A 16,888-nucleotide genomic window follows, 5' to 3' on the forward strand; every position below is an offset into this window, starting at 1 on the left:
ATGGACAGAAGTTCCCCCTGAATATGAAGAACTTCTTTAGTGTGCAGGTGACCATGCACTGGAACAGACTGCCCAGTGAGGCTGTGGAGTCCCCTTCATTGAGGATATTCACAAACCGTCTGGACACAATCCTGTGCCCTGTGCACTGGGGTGACCCCGCTTGAGCAGGAAGGTTGGACCAGATGACCCACTGTGCTCCCTTCCAGCCTGACCCTCTCTGTGATTTCCAGAAGTCGATGTGATGAGCTGTGGCCCACTGGGGAGAACAGCATTCCTCAGGCCAGGTAATTGTTGAATACTGGGTATTGATGCTATTCCACAACCAGGGCTCATTCTCAGTCCATCTGCACACAAACACCTGGAGAACACGGAAGCACCCAGCACCCTGCCTTCGTTGACAGTCCCATCTTGAGCAGCTCCAGCCCTAACATACACCCTCTACACATCTAAGCCTTGCTCATTTCCTTTCCCCATCCAACCATTCCTGTTCTCTGGTCACGATGAGTAAGCAGATTTCTTAAAAAAAAAGGCCCAGTGTGTGAAACCCTTACTGAGTTTACCAATTTCTTCAGATAAAATGCAAAGAATTACTAGTAACAGTGACATTCTAAGTTGAGATTGTTAACATTATCACAATGAAGATTTTGTAAAATATAATATTTTACATAATAAAATATATTCTCTTCCAGCTGAAGGCTGATACACATGTAGGCTTTATGCCTGCATCACTTTTTAGAATCTCCTGCCCCAAAAGAAAGAGACTTTGCAGTCCTCAGCCCTGCAGCTACCTAGCACAGGGAATTTCTAATGGATCTTAAAAGACAAAAAGGCAATTTAAGGTGCTAGGATAGACCAAGAATGAACAACCTGTGGCAGCCCTTTTTGAAATTTTTGCCATTTGTAGAGGCAAGAGATTTGTAAATCTGTTGTCTTCTTACAGAGCAGCAGAGTGATGCCTTTGGAAGGCTGTTTTTCTCCTCAGAAAGCAGAAGCAGATCTTTCGCAGGTTTTCTTGGATGAAAATGTACCCACCACAGATCTTAAGCAACCCAGAAATTTCTGCTTTTAACAACCGTCATTCTCGTACATAGTCCTCTGCAAGACTATTGGTACAATAAATGCTGCAATAAAAAGTTTTTGGTATTATACTCTGAGATATGACATGGATTGACTTGAGTAAACTCTCATACTTTTAAACATTTTCCCCTATTTTCATATGTCCCTGGAAAAAAAAAAAAAAGGCAAGTCTATAAACATCTTCTTTTTTTCTTCCCTCCTTACCAAATATCAATTAATGCAAAACCAGCACACTTATCTAGGATCATAAGGGATGCAAAACTGAGTCTGATGACTATTTATATCTAATGGTTCTGCTCTCTTACACATATCCTCTGGTTAACTGCATATATTTCTGAATTCAGAGGTAGGATTAAAAAAGACAATCATCAGTATTAACTATGAGATCCTGCTAACAACAGTCAAAATTAAATGCTGAAACAGAAAACAAAAAAAATTTCACAAACAAATGTTACGCCTTAAGAAAGCTGAATTCATTAGAAGTTTATACTTTTGTTTTCTTCTTCTAGAGTTAAAAAATTAACAATTGTTTAAGTACACAATTTAAAAAACAGTGGCTCATGATTGACACATTTTCAGTCAACTTTCTAAATTACTTAAACAAAATCAAACACAATTCCTACAGTTACAGCAAATCAACAGTCATATGAAGATATTTACAGTGCAATGTTCTAACTCATGCTCTCAGCTTTACAAAATGGCCATATAATTGATTTGAGTGTCATCTGTGAAGCATGTTGCCCCCCCATACAGACCAGTTTTAGGATTCCAGCCATATTCTGCTAAGAGGCTTAACAGGAGTAAATCAGGAGTTTAGATCTATGGCCTCTCCCAAACAGGGATGCAGATGGCAGTTTCTTCTTCCGAAGACAGCCCCATATCCAAATCAGCCCAATCAACAGCAGCCTAATGAGGGGCAATGGGATCTATACCATGATTTGTGTTATGTAAATGATGTGCCACTAGAACAACAGTGGAAAAAATAAGTTTGGCCAGAAGCAAAAAAAATCAGCTCTTTTTCCTTCCGCTTCTGTGACTTAATGAAGAGACACATTCTTAACTAATTGCTTTGGCAGGCCAGCAGGCTGCCTGTGCTTAATGATACCATTAGGAATTCCACAAGTTTTCAGCTTCTAACACTAAGAACTTCCAACATGTGCTTTTTAAGAGTGAACCTTGGAATTCTTTTTCTTTTTAAAAGATTTTTCTTTCACTTCTTCCCACTAGCCACTGCATCAGGCATAACAATACACAAATATGCAACATGCACTTTAAACTGGGCACTTGTCTGTCCCAGGAAAACTTAATATTTACAGAGCAACCCTGCCAACAAAATGGCATTCAGAGCAACTCTGAGTTCACAAATAATAGAAAACTACCCCCTCAACATGACTGCTTCAGTCTTATCACATACATCCACCTGCACTTTCTCAAAGCTCAACAGCTCTTCATTTTACAGGTCTGAGTTGTGAACATGCACCAAAATTCCCTTTTCATACTTACAACAGAAATGAAGAATCTAAACATCAGATAGGATCATATTTGTCCTTCTTCACAATTAATTTGCTTCCTCTTTTAGGCTAGGGCAACACTTTTCAAATATAGTAATCCATAAAAAAGAAACGAGCAGACAAGCATTCGAAAGATGGCTGTTTTTTGTCCTGGAGGCTACTTTAAAAAAAAAAAAATCACATAACATTTAAAGAAAAGATAACATTGCTGTAATTCAACTAGTTTTCTCCCTTATTTGTTTTATGCAGCAGAAAATATAATTGTCAGCTTCCTACAAACAGCTAACACTTTGGTTGTATTGGAGCTGGACTGGGGGACAACCAGAGATTTAAATGTAGAACCAGTAAGGATGTTAACAGGCTCAAACTGCAGCTTCCCAAACATCTGCTTAGCAGCCTAACTGTCTACATAAAGGGATTCACTGAGCCAGAGAGGAGCTGTGCATGAGCCCTACAGTATTGGCCTGGACAGCAGCTTGAACAGGGCAGGCTCAACATCAGATCATTCCCTAAGGCTTTTCTTCCCCTCCAATGCCCATGAAGTCTCTGACACAGTGAACATCCAGTTCTTTTAGTCAAACTGGAAATTCTACCGTTATGTTAGCAAATGCATCACTACTCTACAGCCTCAGTGTTACTGTATTGTTCACAGGATAAAAAATTGACAGTTCAAACTGTCAAGCTGTGGTCACAAACTAAACAAGCCCACAGCCTTACACATCATTACCTGGCACCTCCACCTCTACACCTGACTATTTAGTCAGCTCACAATCTTTCTGATATTGCTTCAATCTCAAGAGACAATAGCAATCTTCAGGAAACAACTGCAAGGAAAGAAACACTGCTAAAAACTACCTCTGGACATAGACAGGGCAAGATGATTAGGACCAAATGAGGGAACCAGAGCCCTGCCATCTGCACTCCATGAAAACTTGTAAAGGCAGCTCTGTCTGTAAAGACAAATACACTTTGTGCTTGGCATGACTGTTTTTGTGGTTCTTTATAGGCACTAAATGTATCTAACATGTGATGCAAACTCTTGTACACAAATTTGGATTCCAAAATTACGGTTGACACAAAATTTTAGGAGGTGTGATATTCAGTAGTGCTGTGAAGTCTGTTATGGATCAGTTTCTTCTACCACAGCCTCCAGGAAAACTAAAGATGTGGTTACTACAGGTATGCCAGAAGATTACGTGATCTGAAATGACTGGCACTTCACAGTGTCAAAGAACCTCCTGCACCTTAAAAAGCACAAAAAATATTGCAAGGAAGAAGAAAAAGTTATGCTGGTGACTGTATACATGGAAAAAAGATCTGCATATCAAAGTGAAAAAGCATCTTCTGATCAAAGTCTCCTTCATTCCCAGACCATCTTGTACACAGGGTCTCCAACTTGAATTGTTCCAGTTTTGTCAACAGCAAAGTATTTCCCAAAGAGAGGGCTGGTTTTGTAAATGTGTTTCTCAGATGGGTCACATAAGCGGTAACTGCAAAGAGAAAGCCCTTCTTTAGAATAAGTGGTAGCAAAAACTACACATCAAAATATCCGTGATGAAAGAGAGGACATGCAAATAATGAAGCCTTGCCTTGGTCGTTATATTAGGCTAAAAAGACCCAAGCAGTTCAAATGGAGGGAAAAAAGCCTGACTGTATTCACACCTTCATGTTTAATATATACAAAAATATTTTTATAAAGAAAAGTCAAAGAAGCAAAGTTAGACCTTTAATACCCGCTACCCCCAAGCTTTCACTGTAGCAGATATAACAGAGATAGGGAATGTGGAGTTTGCAAGAAAGAAGGGAACATCCTGAATTTTCTTACCACACAGAATTGCAAGAAGTAGACGGGAAGCCAATATACACAGACCTTCACACTGCATTATTATGTCCCACACACACTTCAAACCACTTTTAAAACACTAGTCTCACATCTGTTAGGGTCTAGCCTAAATCCTCTCCCACAGTCTAAGAAAGAGTGGTATTTTTATAACCTTTTCAATGTTTCCAAGGGCTCCTTCCTGTCAATGACCCCAGTGTCTGGATTAACAGTTGTTAAAATACACCTGCAATGACAGACAGTGCCAAATCAGTCAGGGTTTCTTATCATAAACCTCTTTGTTCCTATGTAAAATAAAGGTCTCCAATGTTTACCTGCCACAACACACGGTCCCTTTCATTTCCACATCACCAATAAGAATATCCTCCCAGGTGTCCTGAGGGAAGTAAACATTAGGCACATATTAGACACAAGCACATGCAATTGCTTTTCCAGAAGAGGCACAGTCATTCACAAAAAGGTGCACCATTCCAGATGATCACCTTTACTAGCACCTTCAAAATATGCATAGTTACACTACAGTACTATAAAGAAAACCCTACTGTCATTGCATTTATCCAATTCAGGACACACTAATAATTCTATCCGAAAAGAGAGACACACAAGTAATGAACCCTGTTCTCCAACATACACTTGTCTGAAGCACCAAGCCTAAAGCAATTTGTTCTTGCTGTATGGGTGATAATCTGATCTGTGGCCTCTGGTAAATCTACAGTTTTGCAGAAAGGAAATTTTTAGGGGAAGTAAGTTTTTGCTTGTCATCTACACAAGCTTTCTATTGCAAATCCTCCTGGGACATAAAAATCTATTCTGGCTTTAGGAGCTTTTTCAGTTTGGGAAATAATCATTCATAGACCTGTGACCTCCATCAATGTTTCACATGCACTGATGTGAGCTGAAGCTTTATCTCTCTGGAACTCAGTTGTAAAAATCACATAGCAGCTTTCCTCACCCTTGTTGGCACCATAACACAAAGCAACTAAGTTACAAAGAAACAAAAGCAAGCCTTCAAAAAGACATTTAAGACAGTTATTTTACCTCCTCAAAAGCACTGCAGTCTGTTACAAAAATATTTGGCCTGAAGTTCTGTATCTTAGCTTTCTTTTCCAGCCTGGTATTTAGATCATCCATTGAAGCTTCGGAGATGATCAAGACTGGACTGCAGTCAGGATATGCAACCTACAGAAACAAACACCACCAAATCCTAAGGCTGTAAGAGTATGGGAGGAAAGTCAGTGCACAGCGAAAGACAGATATTGGAACCAATGGCCTTTTAGGCTGCTCTGTTCAAGTTTTGATTTTCCTGAAAGTAAGTTAACAAGGAAAACAACAGGCTCTTCCCTATTTCAGTCACCATGGCAATTTTTGTGCGCTCAAACTGCCTTATCACAACACCAGAGGGAGTTCTACATCCAGAACAGCCCATGCTCAATTACAGCTGTCCATTAATCAGTCTAGGATGCCTGGGCAGTGGGAGGGCCATATAAGCAAATAAGGTAAATGAACAGTATTTAAAAACCTCTAAACCTCCAAGAAGTGGAGTTCCACAGAGGTGGGAGCATTAAAAAAAAGACATTTTGGTAAGAATTTTAGTATATAACCCTCCTGCCTTTCTCTTACATTAGTCTTACTCCATTCTTGTACGTGCCTTTCAACCACAAGATGATGAGCATTGAAATAACTGTCCAAAAATTCTACCTTTTCTTTCTTGCTATGATTCCAGAACATCAGCCCTCCTAATCTGATGTCCCTATTGCTGAAACATTGTGTCTGTATTGGTCTCAGTGCCTTTACATAACAAATGCATATCTATAGAAGTCTATAATTGGATATACCTTCTTCTCTTTGTGCAGCAACAAGCATGCCCTACAAATAATAACATCGCTAAAGCAAGGTACTCACAATTTTAATTTGTTTAAAAACCTTACATTTGATACAATTCAAAGTATCTTCACCTGAGAGAACTGTTCAGAAAAAAAGAAGGGCAGCAGTGGCTAAAACGATATAAGGATGTCTGAGCACAGCATCTCCTTTCCATACCTTTCCATGACATTTCTTTAATACCATACCTTCAAGCCTCTTCCACAGAAAGAGACAAAACCTCTGAAACTTCCTTTTAATTCCTAGGCCCACAACTGTAACCAGCCTGTTTAAACATCATTCCTTTGAACAAAATACAAAGTAACACAACTTGTATCAGTATACTCCCTTCTATGCAACACAGATTACACCATCAAAACATCATTAATGATGTAACTTTTTTCTATTCACTAACACAAAAGGGTATTGTATTCTGCAATGTAATAGTTCCTCTTCAAGTATCAGTTTCAGACTCTTTAGCTGTGAATGGTCAATAGTTTAAAACCAATTTGAAGTAAAAATTAAGCAAGTCACCTCTTTACAGAAAAGAATACTCACATGGCTATATTACACAACTACACACCTTGCTAAACTGGGCTCAATCGCCAAAGATAAAACGGGCAGTTTCTGGTGGGTGGGTGGAAATGGTTAAAAGGACATACTTCTGAGAAAAAGTGTTTATTTACCTCATCTGTGTTTCGGAAAAGAGCTATTGTGTCCTTTGACTTTCTTGGCACCATGGAGGGCTCAAAGTGCACCAGTCGACAGGGCTCTGAGTTCAGGAAGGTGGTGAGCCATTGAGCCACTTCATCACCACAGTCTCTGCCTTGGATATCCTGTCCAAACACCCTGGAGAGTCACAACACATCAGCAAGTTAGCTGGAAATATCACGGTTCAATGAAGCTTCTTATTCAAAGGTAAAAAACCTGTTTTAATAATGGTAGCAATATATAGAAAATGAATCATTCCCAAAGGGCAACCTCCTTGTGGCCACTGTGTTTTGAAAGCTAAAGAACATAGACATGACCAGACAATACCAGCTGGTGAAAGAATGAGCTCTGAAATAGTGTTAATGTGCCCAGAGCTGACTGCCCCATCAGTGACAGTAACCTACCTGCTCCCCCTACTTTGAGGGAAAAGGGGCCTGCTCTTGCATTTGCACGTGACTGCTGCACCAAACGATTTCTACTGAGAAGTCAACTGAGAGGTAACTAATTTCAGAAAATGAACGATAGTTTGAAATTATGTGATTAGTTACCACAACTGATATGTACAAATGTTATTAACTAAGTGTTCCTAACTGCTAAGGAAACTTTCCTTCAGATTTTAGTGCTGTCAAACTTTAGCCAGAGATGAGTGAGACTCTTCAGCTCAGACTTCACATACAAAATAGCTCAGTATCTTAAAGGAGGTTAAAGATTTTTACTGCAAACAAAGTCCATGGGGCTCAAAAAGCCACTGCCAGTAGAATACAAACAAGTTTATGCAAGGAACATTTTCCTGGCAAAAACAGGTAAACCTTGACTCAACCTTTCAATAAACTTTAACACCAGTCATGAGTAGTTTTGTTACACTTTTCAAAGTAGGGATTTTGACCCACATGCACTGCAGTTTCCTATCTGCAATCAAATCCTGGGCAGCTTGAAGCATCGATATGCCCATGAAGTTCATCTAGCCCTTACATCATAGCCCATGAGTAAAGAAGGGCCCTAAGAGCCCTTCTTTACTCATGTGGTGGAGTGATCGTTAGGGTGCTGGAAGCAACATCCTTGCTCCATTTGCTGGGATTCCTGTGTGTATCCTGTGACACAGGCTGGAATTAAAGGTCATTGCTCCAGATAGCATTCAAGTGCCTTTCTCCTCCCTCCATCCCACAGTTCCTGCATGCTTTCTGACTGGCAAGACAACAGTGGCAAGGCTCTTACAGCTTGCAACACTACTGCTTTCCACTCAGGAAGTGGATCTGTCCTAAGCACTCAGTGCTGTAGGGATCCATGGGGATAGATCACACAATTTCAGCATTACAACACATACTGACAAAGGGCACAGAGCATGAGGTTTCTTAGCCAGAGGGAAGCACACTAGCATTTGCACAAGCAGAAAACATACCTATACAATGGCTTTGGTCCTATATTTGACTCTCCCAAGCACAGGATTTTTAAATACCTATGTAAAACTTGCAAGTAGACTTAGTAGTTTTCAAGATCAGCACACGCAGAGCTGTATGCAGCCAGAGGCTCTAAGGCACTGCTTCAGCTCCAGCTTACAGGGCATGAGCTCCTATGAGCACCCATCTGAAGGCAAATTTATTAAGGCAAAGAAAGAAAAAAAAACCAAACAAACAAGAAGAACGTATCACTGAGCTCTAAAATTGGATAATCCAAGAAATCCAAGCTAACTTCTCATTACTGCAATGTATTAGGCTATTTAAATATTCTTCCAATGACACAACAAATTTTAGAAAGATGACATCTCGCGAACTGCATGGTTTTGCAGGACGTGTGCCATTGGCTGACACACAGGCATTATGCACAGGTTTGTAAAAGCTGTTCCATTTCTCCAGGAGAAATGCTACCACTTGGAACTTGCATCTGCCTTGTATAAACAGAGATACTGAGCTATGCTGATCAAGGCTTTCCACAGCGACAGACTTATGCTAAAAGCCAGTGCAGTTCTTTGCCAGCACTCTTTTAGTTACTATTGTAGCAGCTGGTGCATCAACCATCTCTGCTATCCAAAGAACGAACACTCACAGTACCTTTGTAGGGCCTTACACCACTTAGAGTTTCTAAACACTTATATATTAATGGACATTTTAGCAGAGAAAAGGTTTTCCTTGTCCTGCTGGCAGTTTTCCAGCATGGATTTCTATACATACATAAAATAACTAGGCCTGCAGTCACACAACAAAACTCTAAGCACAAAGCTAAATCACTGTTTGTAACCCATCCACCTGAAACTCCTTTGGGGTAGCACCTAGCAAGGAATGCCCTAAGTCCCTGGGATGCCAGTCTTTCCCTTGTGACCTCAGGGTGAGCCTTGGACTACCAAGTTTCCAACTGAGGCACCTCAGTTAAATGGCAAAAGACAGGGACCAAGGAGTCTAAACCCCAACATTTCACCAGCTCTGAATGGCCAGTGTGCATGCAAAAATGCTGATGCACATTGTAGTTGTGATCAAGAAATACCAAAGTACACGACTGAGGCTCTGAGATGCAGCTGCTCACCCAAGCACGAGCAAGAAGACTAGAAGTAAAAACAAATAAGCAAACATGATGTTCTATGAAGACAGAAGATCACAGTTCATTTGGCAGATGTGTAACCCATGGTCTTTGATACTATGTCATCTTTTCCTGAGATTTTTTTTCACCAGTTTAGCAGATTAAAAGAAGAGCTTTTGTTATGACAACCATTCCCGGCCTCCTGTGTAACACATGGCAGAGAATTTCACAGAATTACAGAACAGTCTGGATTAGAAGCAACCTTAAACACCACCCAGGACAACTCCCCTAACATAAGCTGAGGCACCTTCCACTAGACCAAGGTATTCAGAGCCCCATCCAAACTGACCTTGAACACTTCTAGGGATGGGGCATCCACATCTCCTCTGGGCAACCTGTGCCAGTGCCTCACCACTCACACAGTGAAGAATTTCTTCCTAATAGCTAATCTAAATCTACTAACATCATTGTGCCTTGTCTTGCCAGTACAGGCTCTGGTTTGAAGTCTACCTCTCTTAAGCAGACAGTGAGAAGTACCCACACAGAAAAGACACAGAGGTACTGAACTTCTACACTCCAATTTCTGCATAAGAAAATGCGAAGCATTTCATATTACATACACAATCCTGAAAAGAAAAGCACATGAGAAAGACAGCATTGAGAGAGAGGGAAGGGGGAAAGAAAAATCCTCCTTCAGTACCTGCAGTTGCGGACGGGATTTTTCTTGGAGAGCTTTACAGGCACGCTTATCTTCTCCATGTCCCCGGCCTCCAAGACCAAGTGCCCGTTTTCACAGATGGCAGAGACAAGGACGAGCCGCGGCTCCTGGCGAGCTGTCACCATGTGCCCGTCCTCCCTGATCACGAGCCAGAACCTGCGGGGCGACGGGGCACAAAGGCGCCCAACAGCGTTAATGCCGGGCTAGGCAGCACCCGCACGGCAGGTGCTCCTTCCCAGGCCCTCAGGGAAACAAACACCCGACAGCCGCGGAGCCACGCGGAGGCTCCAGGCCCCGGCCGGCCTACCTGTCCCGCAGCTCCCCGCTGCGCAGCCCCATCGGCGTCACCTGGGCCCGCCGCACCGACACCCCCCGGCACGACTTCACCGGGTACACGAAGAGCCTGAGCACCGTCCCGACCCGCTGCAGGCGGCGGCGGCGGCGCGGGCCGGCCCAGCGCCAGGCCCCGAGCAGGGTGCCCAGGGCCAGCAGCGCCGCCGCCACCCAGAGCCAGCCCTGCCGCGCCGGTCCTGCCTCGCCCCACAGGCCGCTCATGGCGACTGGGCCCCGCTGCGCGCCCGGAGCGGCCGTGGGTGGGAGCGGCACAGCCCGGCCCCCTCACACCGCCCCTCACACCGCCCCGGCCCCGGCCCCGCCCGGCCTTCGGGGCCTGCCCCCTGCCCCGGCGCTGCTGCAGGCTGGGCGGGGCGCCGACCGCGACCTTCGGTGCGAGAAAGGGGGCGGCGCAGCAGGGAAAATGCACGGCTGAGCGTCCGGCTTGGCAAAGTACCGGTGAATTATGTGTTCCGTCTGATACGCGGGCTTTTAGTGAAAGCAGCGCTACAGGAAGTGTGGTCTGTGTGGGAATACACAAGTGCGTCAAATTCGCGTTGGGTTTGTCTCAGGGAAGAAGGGAACAGGTGGATGGAGGCGTGGAGGGCAGCAAATGGGGTGTCCAGTGCTGTTCGGCCGCCTTGGGACATCTGCACACCCCAGCTGCCTGGTACCAAACTCCTAAGACCCCTTCCGAGAGCTTCCTGTTTGTTGGCAGGGTCTCAGGGAAGTTGCTTTGTGGGATAACCGGCTGCAAGGCAAATATGACATCAAATACAGGCTGGAGCGACAAATGTCACTGTTGCCACAGGTCTGTTCTCACAGGCAATGCAAGAGCTTTGGGATACGATGGCCAAACTCACAAACTGAAATTTTTATGGTAAGTCTGCTGAGAGCAAAGTCCCAGAATACAGAAGATGGTGAAGCTCAGTGTTGGGCATTTCTGGGGAGATTCAGACAGCCCAGCCACAATGGAAGTACTCCATCAGCAGCATCCTGGTGGAGAGGGACGTTGAAGATAAGGCTATTGTGAACCTTTTTGATAATGGGTACGTGTGAGCAATCAAGCCAGGAGAGTTACTCACATTGACCTCAAGAATCACTTGATCACAACCAGGATCAGAAAATGTTCCTGTGAGTGGGAATCACCAAAGATTGTAAAAAGTATGTTGGGACTTGTGAAAACCTGCTGGTGGATGAAGACAATGTGATGGATGTCAGAAGCAAAGGCAGTGACAGCAGATCTCTCCCTATTGGTGTGACCCCCGAAATCTGATCTTCCTCATGGGCAAGAAGGGAGTCCACAGAGGAGTCCTTTATTAAAAGGACCAGGGTATGACTGTGAGTAGGAAATCATGACATAAATAGTGCCAAAGAGACAGACAGCTGCCTGAACACAGAGAAGGGAATTAAACCTGGTTTTGTTGCAGATGACTTTGCCTGTTTCTTTCAGATGAGGGGTGCTGGGCAGGCAGCAGTGCTGGGACACCAACAGTCCACCTGAGTAGGTGTGGTGCAGAAGGGAGTAATGTGTACATTCCTCATCAGGATGCTCTGAATTACTTTTGTGGTCTCCCAGCCACTTTGGGTAGTTGCTCCTTGTTATTCATGTGTTACTAATTGATGTTGGGGTAAAGGTCCCTGGTCACATTAGCTTTGTGAAAAGACAAGAAGGAGGGACAAAGACAAAAAGACAAGAGAGCCTTTGCCCTCTAGTTCACCACTTTGCTGTTCAAACCATGCCCTGATTCCAGTCATGGGTTTTGGGACCTTTCTCCTTCTACAAGTACACCACAACATTAAAGATAAACAGAACAGAGTGTTTATTTTGAATTTGCCCCCTGAACAAGCTCAGTTCTGGAAATTAAGTATTGATCAGCAGAGCCTTGTGCTGCTGTTGGATTGTGTGGGGGATGTGCAGAGACAGCCTGCTGCCTGCTCACCTTCCATGACACTTGAAAGCCCTTCTTATGCTACCTTACTGGGACACCCTGTCCTCCATATCCCTGGGATCCCCACATTGCTCCAGGTAAATCATAGGTGTTAAACTGCTTGGTCTGGTAAAACCAGACCTGCCCCAGCATCTTCAAATCATTGACCCACTGAGTCAAAAATAATTACTTGTGATTGCTTTCTGACTCCTCCACAGACACAAGAGGGGAACCAACCCTGCTGAGCGGACTGAGAGCTCTTGCACTCTTTGGTAACCATTAATCTTCTGATTTAACATGAAGTCTATAGTTTGTTGAATTTAACTGAATTCACACAGAGGTCTTTAATCTGCACCTGCACCCACATGAGCAGAAAAATGCTATAAGGGGAACCAGGCATCTTATGTGTTAGCAAATGTTCAACAAAACTGCAGCAACTGTCTAATGTCTGATAAGCAGTGCTTGCAAGCAGGAACCAAAACATACTAACAAAATACTAAAGAAAGAAAAACAAAAACCGGTTTTAGAATTTAACTGGGAAAGCAATGCATCACATGAAATAAATGAAAAAAACAAACTACTATTTATGCTGGCCACTCCTGACAAACATTAATGCTTATTTTCACGAGCTTAAGGCAAAAATGAACTAACTCCTGTGGTTTCTTGAGCACAGTATTCTCCACTGTGCAAACTACAAAGTGCAGAATTATTTTGCTCTCTGAACTTCTCTGTGTGAGGCATCAAAATAACAGAATTTAACAGAATTTTGAGAGAATTTTTTCTGAAAAAAAAATTGGGTGATTTACTGCTTGCTTGCTTTGTCTGGGTGCCAGAGAAAATAGGTCTGGAGCATGTATATACTCTACCAGCATGAGAATTTGGAGAAGTACAGACCTTGATGATTGTGAGAAGCTACAGCTCTTTCCTAGCTGCACATTATGGGCAGTACAGCGATGTAAAGAAGCAGTTCTTTTAGTTCAAAGGACTTGTTAACTGAATTCAGAAATAACTCACTTTGGCTAACATTTGGGTGTTAATTTAGAGAAATATTTCAAAATCCAAGAAGGACCTTAAGCTTTCATTCCCTAGATCTACTGACCTAAGGAGCCTAAGGAGATTTTATTTAGACCAGCCCTTCTGTTACATTCAGCCCTAACTCTTCTTGAAGAGTATGGTGAGAAGGAGCTTAAGGAAATAACAGAAGGCAGCAGCATCTGTATAATCTCTCTTCTGCTTTGAAACACAGAGCATAAAATCAGAAATAGCTGTGGACAGCACAATTGTGGCTAAACGTTTCAGGTCTGAGTCTGCAGGCTTTGAGGAAAGCCCTCTTCCCCCATGCACCAGGTATCTCTCAAACAGCCTCCAGTAAACAGTCTGACCAGCAGGTTTGTTTCATCCTCCATCCCAGGCACACTGGTTCTTACCTAGGAGCTGTCAGCTCCTTGTACTGTTAAGCAATGTGAATAGAGCCACTCAGACAAAATAGGTACTGGTTTTGTTGCAATCCAAACAGAGCCTCTTGTGTGACAGAGCTATGTTTGTTGTAGCCAGAGCAGGCACAGTATTCCTGCCCTTGAAAGCAAATGACCATGTTTTCAATTGCTGATAACATCATCAAAGTTCAGAACAGTTGTGTTGAAATTCTCTGCACCAGGATCTTGTTTCAGGTTTCCTTAAAATGTGTCTGATCATATGAAAAATTCACAGTGTCAGTCTTGTAGCAAACTGGGGCTGGGCTCCCTCAGTCATGAAAGTGATGATGCTGACATGTCTTTAAAAAGCATGATGTTAACTCAGTAGCACAGGACAAATATTCAGGTAGAAAAAAATTTTATGGGGAATGTAAAAGGCATATCTGCCTTCAGATGTAGTGGGCAATTCGAGATAATTCTAGAGACAAACCTAGACACTCTTGTAGCAGCAGCTCAATTGGAGGCCTAAGATAAATGGTGAAGAAAGAGTTGAACAATTTTATTTGTTTCTACTACAAAAATGACCAGCAGCTGTGGATCTTCTAGGTCTTCAATATGTACACAGTGCTGTACTTTGGAAAGGTATATATTACCACATTGAGAGGAGAGGTTTGGATGGACATTATGGAAAAAAAAACAGTGACACAGACAGCAAAATGCTGGCCTCAATTAGGTGTCATTGTGTTAGGATAGAGCTAAATGTAGCCTGGGCTTGTCTCAGTAAAGGAATTAAATGCACACATCAGGGCTATTGCAATTGTTTTTTCAGTGACTCTCTGCAAAAGGCAGGGATGAGGGGATAATGTGGCAAAGTACACTGATTTCAACACGATATGATAAAAATCACGTTATACTCACACACACACAAATTATATCCTTTATATCCTTTTTCCAAAGTTAGAACAGACAATAATTTCAAAAATACCTTCACAGAGAGGAGGGGAGGATAAAAGCATTGCTGTTTCCTCTTAAAATCTTGCAGGATATCAGAGTTCAGTGAATCATGCACTAGAAATGAGCTCATTGAAATTCATGTGTGGAAAAATCTCAGGTGAGTAATTGGCGATGACAGAGTTATAAGTAGAGTCATTAATAATAGATGCCTTTTAATGGAGCCAGAGCAAAGAAGTAAAAGGATCTCTCGTTTTGATGAGGTTTTTCCTCTATGGAATATTATTTATACCCAAAACCCAGGTGAGTTGATCGGCTACTTTGGTAGCTGTCAGCTGTCATTCCAGACATATAGGAAGATGAATTGAAAATTCTCTTTTTTTTCCAGTCAAAAGCTAATCTTCAGTCTCTCTAAATGCACCAGGACAGCACAGATTGTTTTTCCTGGCAAATGTTTGGCCCAGTATTAACAGAGGCTGTTAATATGAGTTCTCCCAGTGTTCTGTAAATGCTATTTTCCATCTGAATATAACATCCATCAGCAGCTACAGGTGTCTGAGGAGTCAGGGTAGCGCTGTGTGTCACCTGGGAGAGCAGGTAAGGACCAAAGGAGAGAATTTGAGGGGAGCAGGGCATTTGTTCTGCAGCACAAACATTAACACTTCTGCAGCTCTGGTTTATCAGCCATCATGGGGCAGGATGGGATTCACCAAGGACAGGAAAGTCCCCACCCTAATTCAGGCACAGCTGAAAAAACAATCTGATGCTAGTTTAGTGTCCCAGGAAAGGAAGGAGCAAGGAGTCCTTTATGGGAAGCAGAAACAGGGGAATACAGAAAGCATGAGGAGGCAACCACTTGTGGTTTGCTGGAGCTGGGGTCCAAGGCACTCCTGGGTGGGGGGGGGGGGGTGTCTCATTCCAGTCTGCCAACCTCCAGTTCCAAATTACACATCTCTCCAGAAAAAGATGAGATTTAGAAACAAGAAGTGGCCGTGGCTCATTCCCTTGCCTTCAGTGAATCTTCCTTAAGGAATCTTTTTAAGAAGCAGCAAGAACTTTGGGGCAAAGTACAACACATTTTTAAGTGTTGAAGGAAAAAAAACCCCGACACAAGAACAATGTTCCTATGGCTTTACATTTGAAACACTTGGACAGAGGAGGCTCAGGATTCCACTGGGTAAGAAACACCGGTGTACAGAGGAGGACGTTACACTGCAGAGACCCCACATCCTGAGGATGGCTCTGGACAAAGAGGGAGGCCAGCCTAGGGAAAGGCAGGAAATCCCTGAGGCAGAACAACGGGGAAGGCTGACGAGGCTGGAAATCTGTGGGTTTTTTCCCCAGGAGATGGCAGTAAAGGACAACAGGCTTTCAGCCAGCAGAACACAGGGAAGTGAAAGCAGTGGTGGAAGCTGAGCTGCTCCTCAGGCAGCGCTGCCATCCTTGCCAGTCGCTTCTTGTTACCAGGAACAAAGCTTTATTCTTCGCGTCAGTGCTTCTAGCGAGGGTGAGGAGCTCAGACTTCATCATTTCCATACAGTAGGTAAATTAAAAGCTTTTTGCTTACCATAGCAGAATCCCACTCACAACTTCATCCAGAATGGAAGAAGCCCAGGAGGTCTCTCCTCCAGCATCCCACTCACAGCTGGTGAATGCTGCATTCACACTGGGTTGCTTCCCACTTTGTACAGTCATGCCTTGAAACACTCCACAGACAGACTTCAGCTTCCTGAAGTAACCTCTTCTCATGCTTAATGATCATATTACTACTTTCCCTGACTTGTTTCTGGCTGAAAACTGCATAGTTTGGGTGTATGACCATGGCCTCTTGCTGTCTGGCTGCAGATTTCAGTAAGGAGCCTGGCTCCATCATGTTGGAAACCCTTTCTTATGTATTGAAAAGCTGTTGTCAAGTTTCTCCTAAGTCTTCCCTCCTCCAGGTGAACAAGTCCAGAGCCCTGCATCTCTCTTCATGCATGTTGCAGGATTCAGAAAAGTGCACCGCCCTCTCTGAGCCCGGTCTAGACTTC

At 43.2% G+C, this 16,888-nt stretch overlaps 1 protein-coding gene across 1 annotated transcript; it reads right to left on the reverse strand.

The window, feature by feature from the left end:
* Positions 1-1,528: 1,528 nt before the first annotated feature.
* MTARC2 (mitochondrial amidoxime reducing component 2) lies at positions 1,529-11,033 on the reverse strand. Its single transcript, XM_071425683.1, has 7 exons — positions 10,536-11,033; positions 10,211-10,384; positions 6,975-7,137; positions 5,467-5,607; positions 4,743-4,804; positions 4,583-4,654; positions 1,529-4,078 (listed from the first exon to the last, which is right to left on the reverse strand). The coding sequence occupies exons 1-7, from the start codon at positions 10,781-10,783 to the stop codon at positions 3,949-3,951; spliced, it is 990 nt and encodes a 329-aa protein (XP_071281784.1). The 5' UTR covers positions 10,784-11,033; the 3' UTR covers positions 1,529-3,948.
* Between the last annotated feature and the right edge of the window lie 5,855 nt (positions 11,034-16,888).

Source organism: Agelaius tricolor, unplaced genomic scaffold, assembly GCF_023055355.1.
Source record: "Agelaius tricolor isolate 1412-34295 unplaced genomic scaffold, bAgeTri1.0.p SCAF_1, whole genome shotgun sequence".
NCBI classification, from domain to species: domain Eukaryota; kingdom Metazoa; phylum Chordata; class Aves; order Passeriformes; family Icteridae; genus Agelaius; species Agelaius tricolor.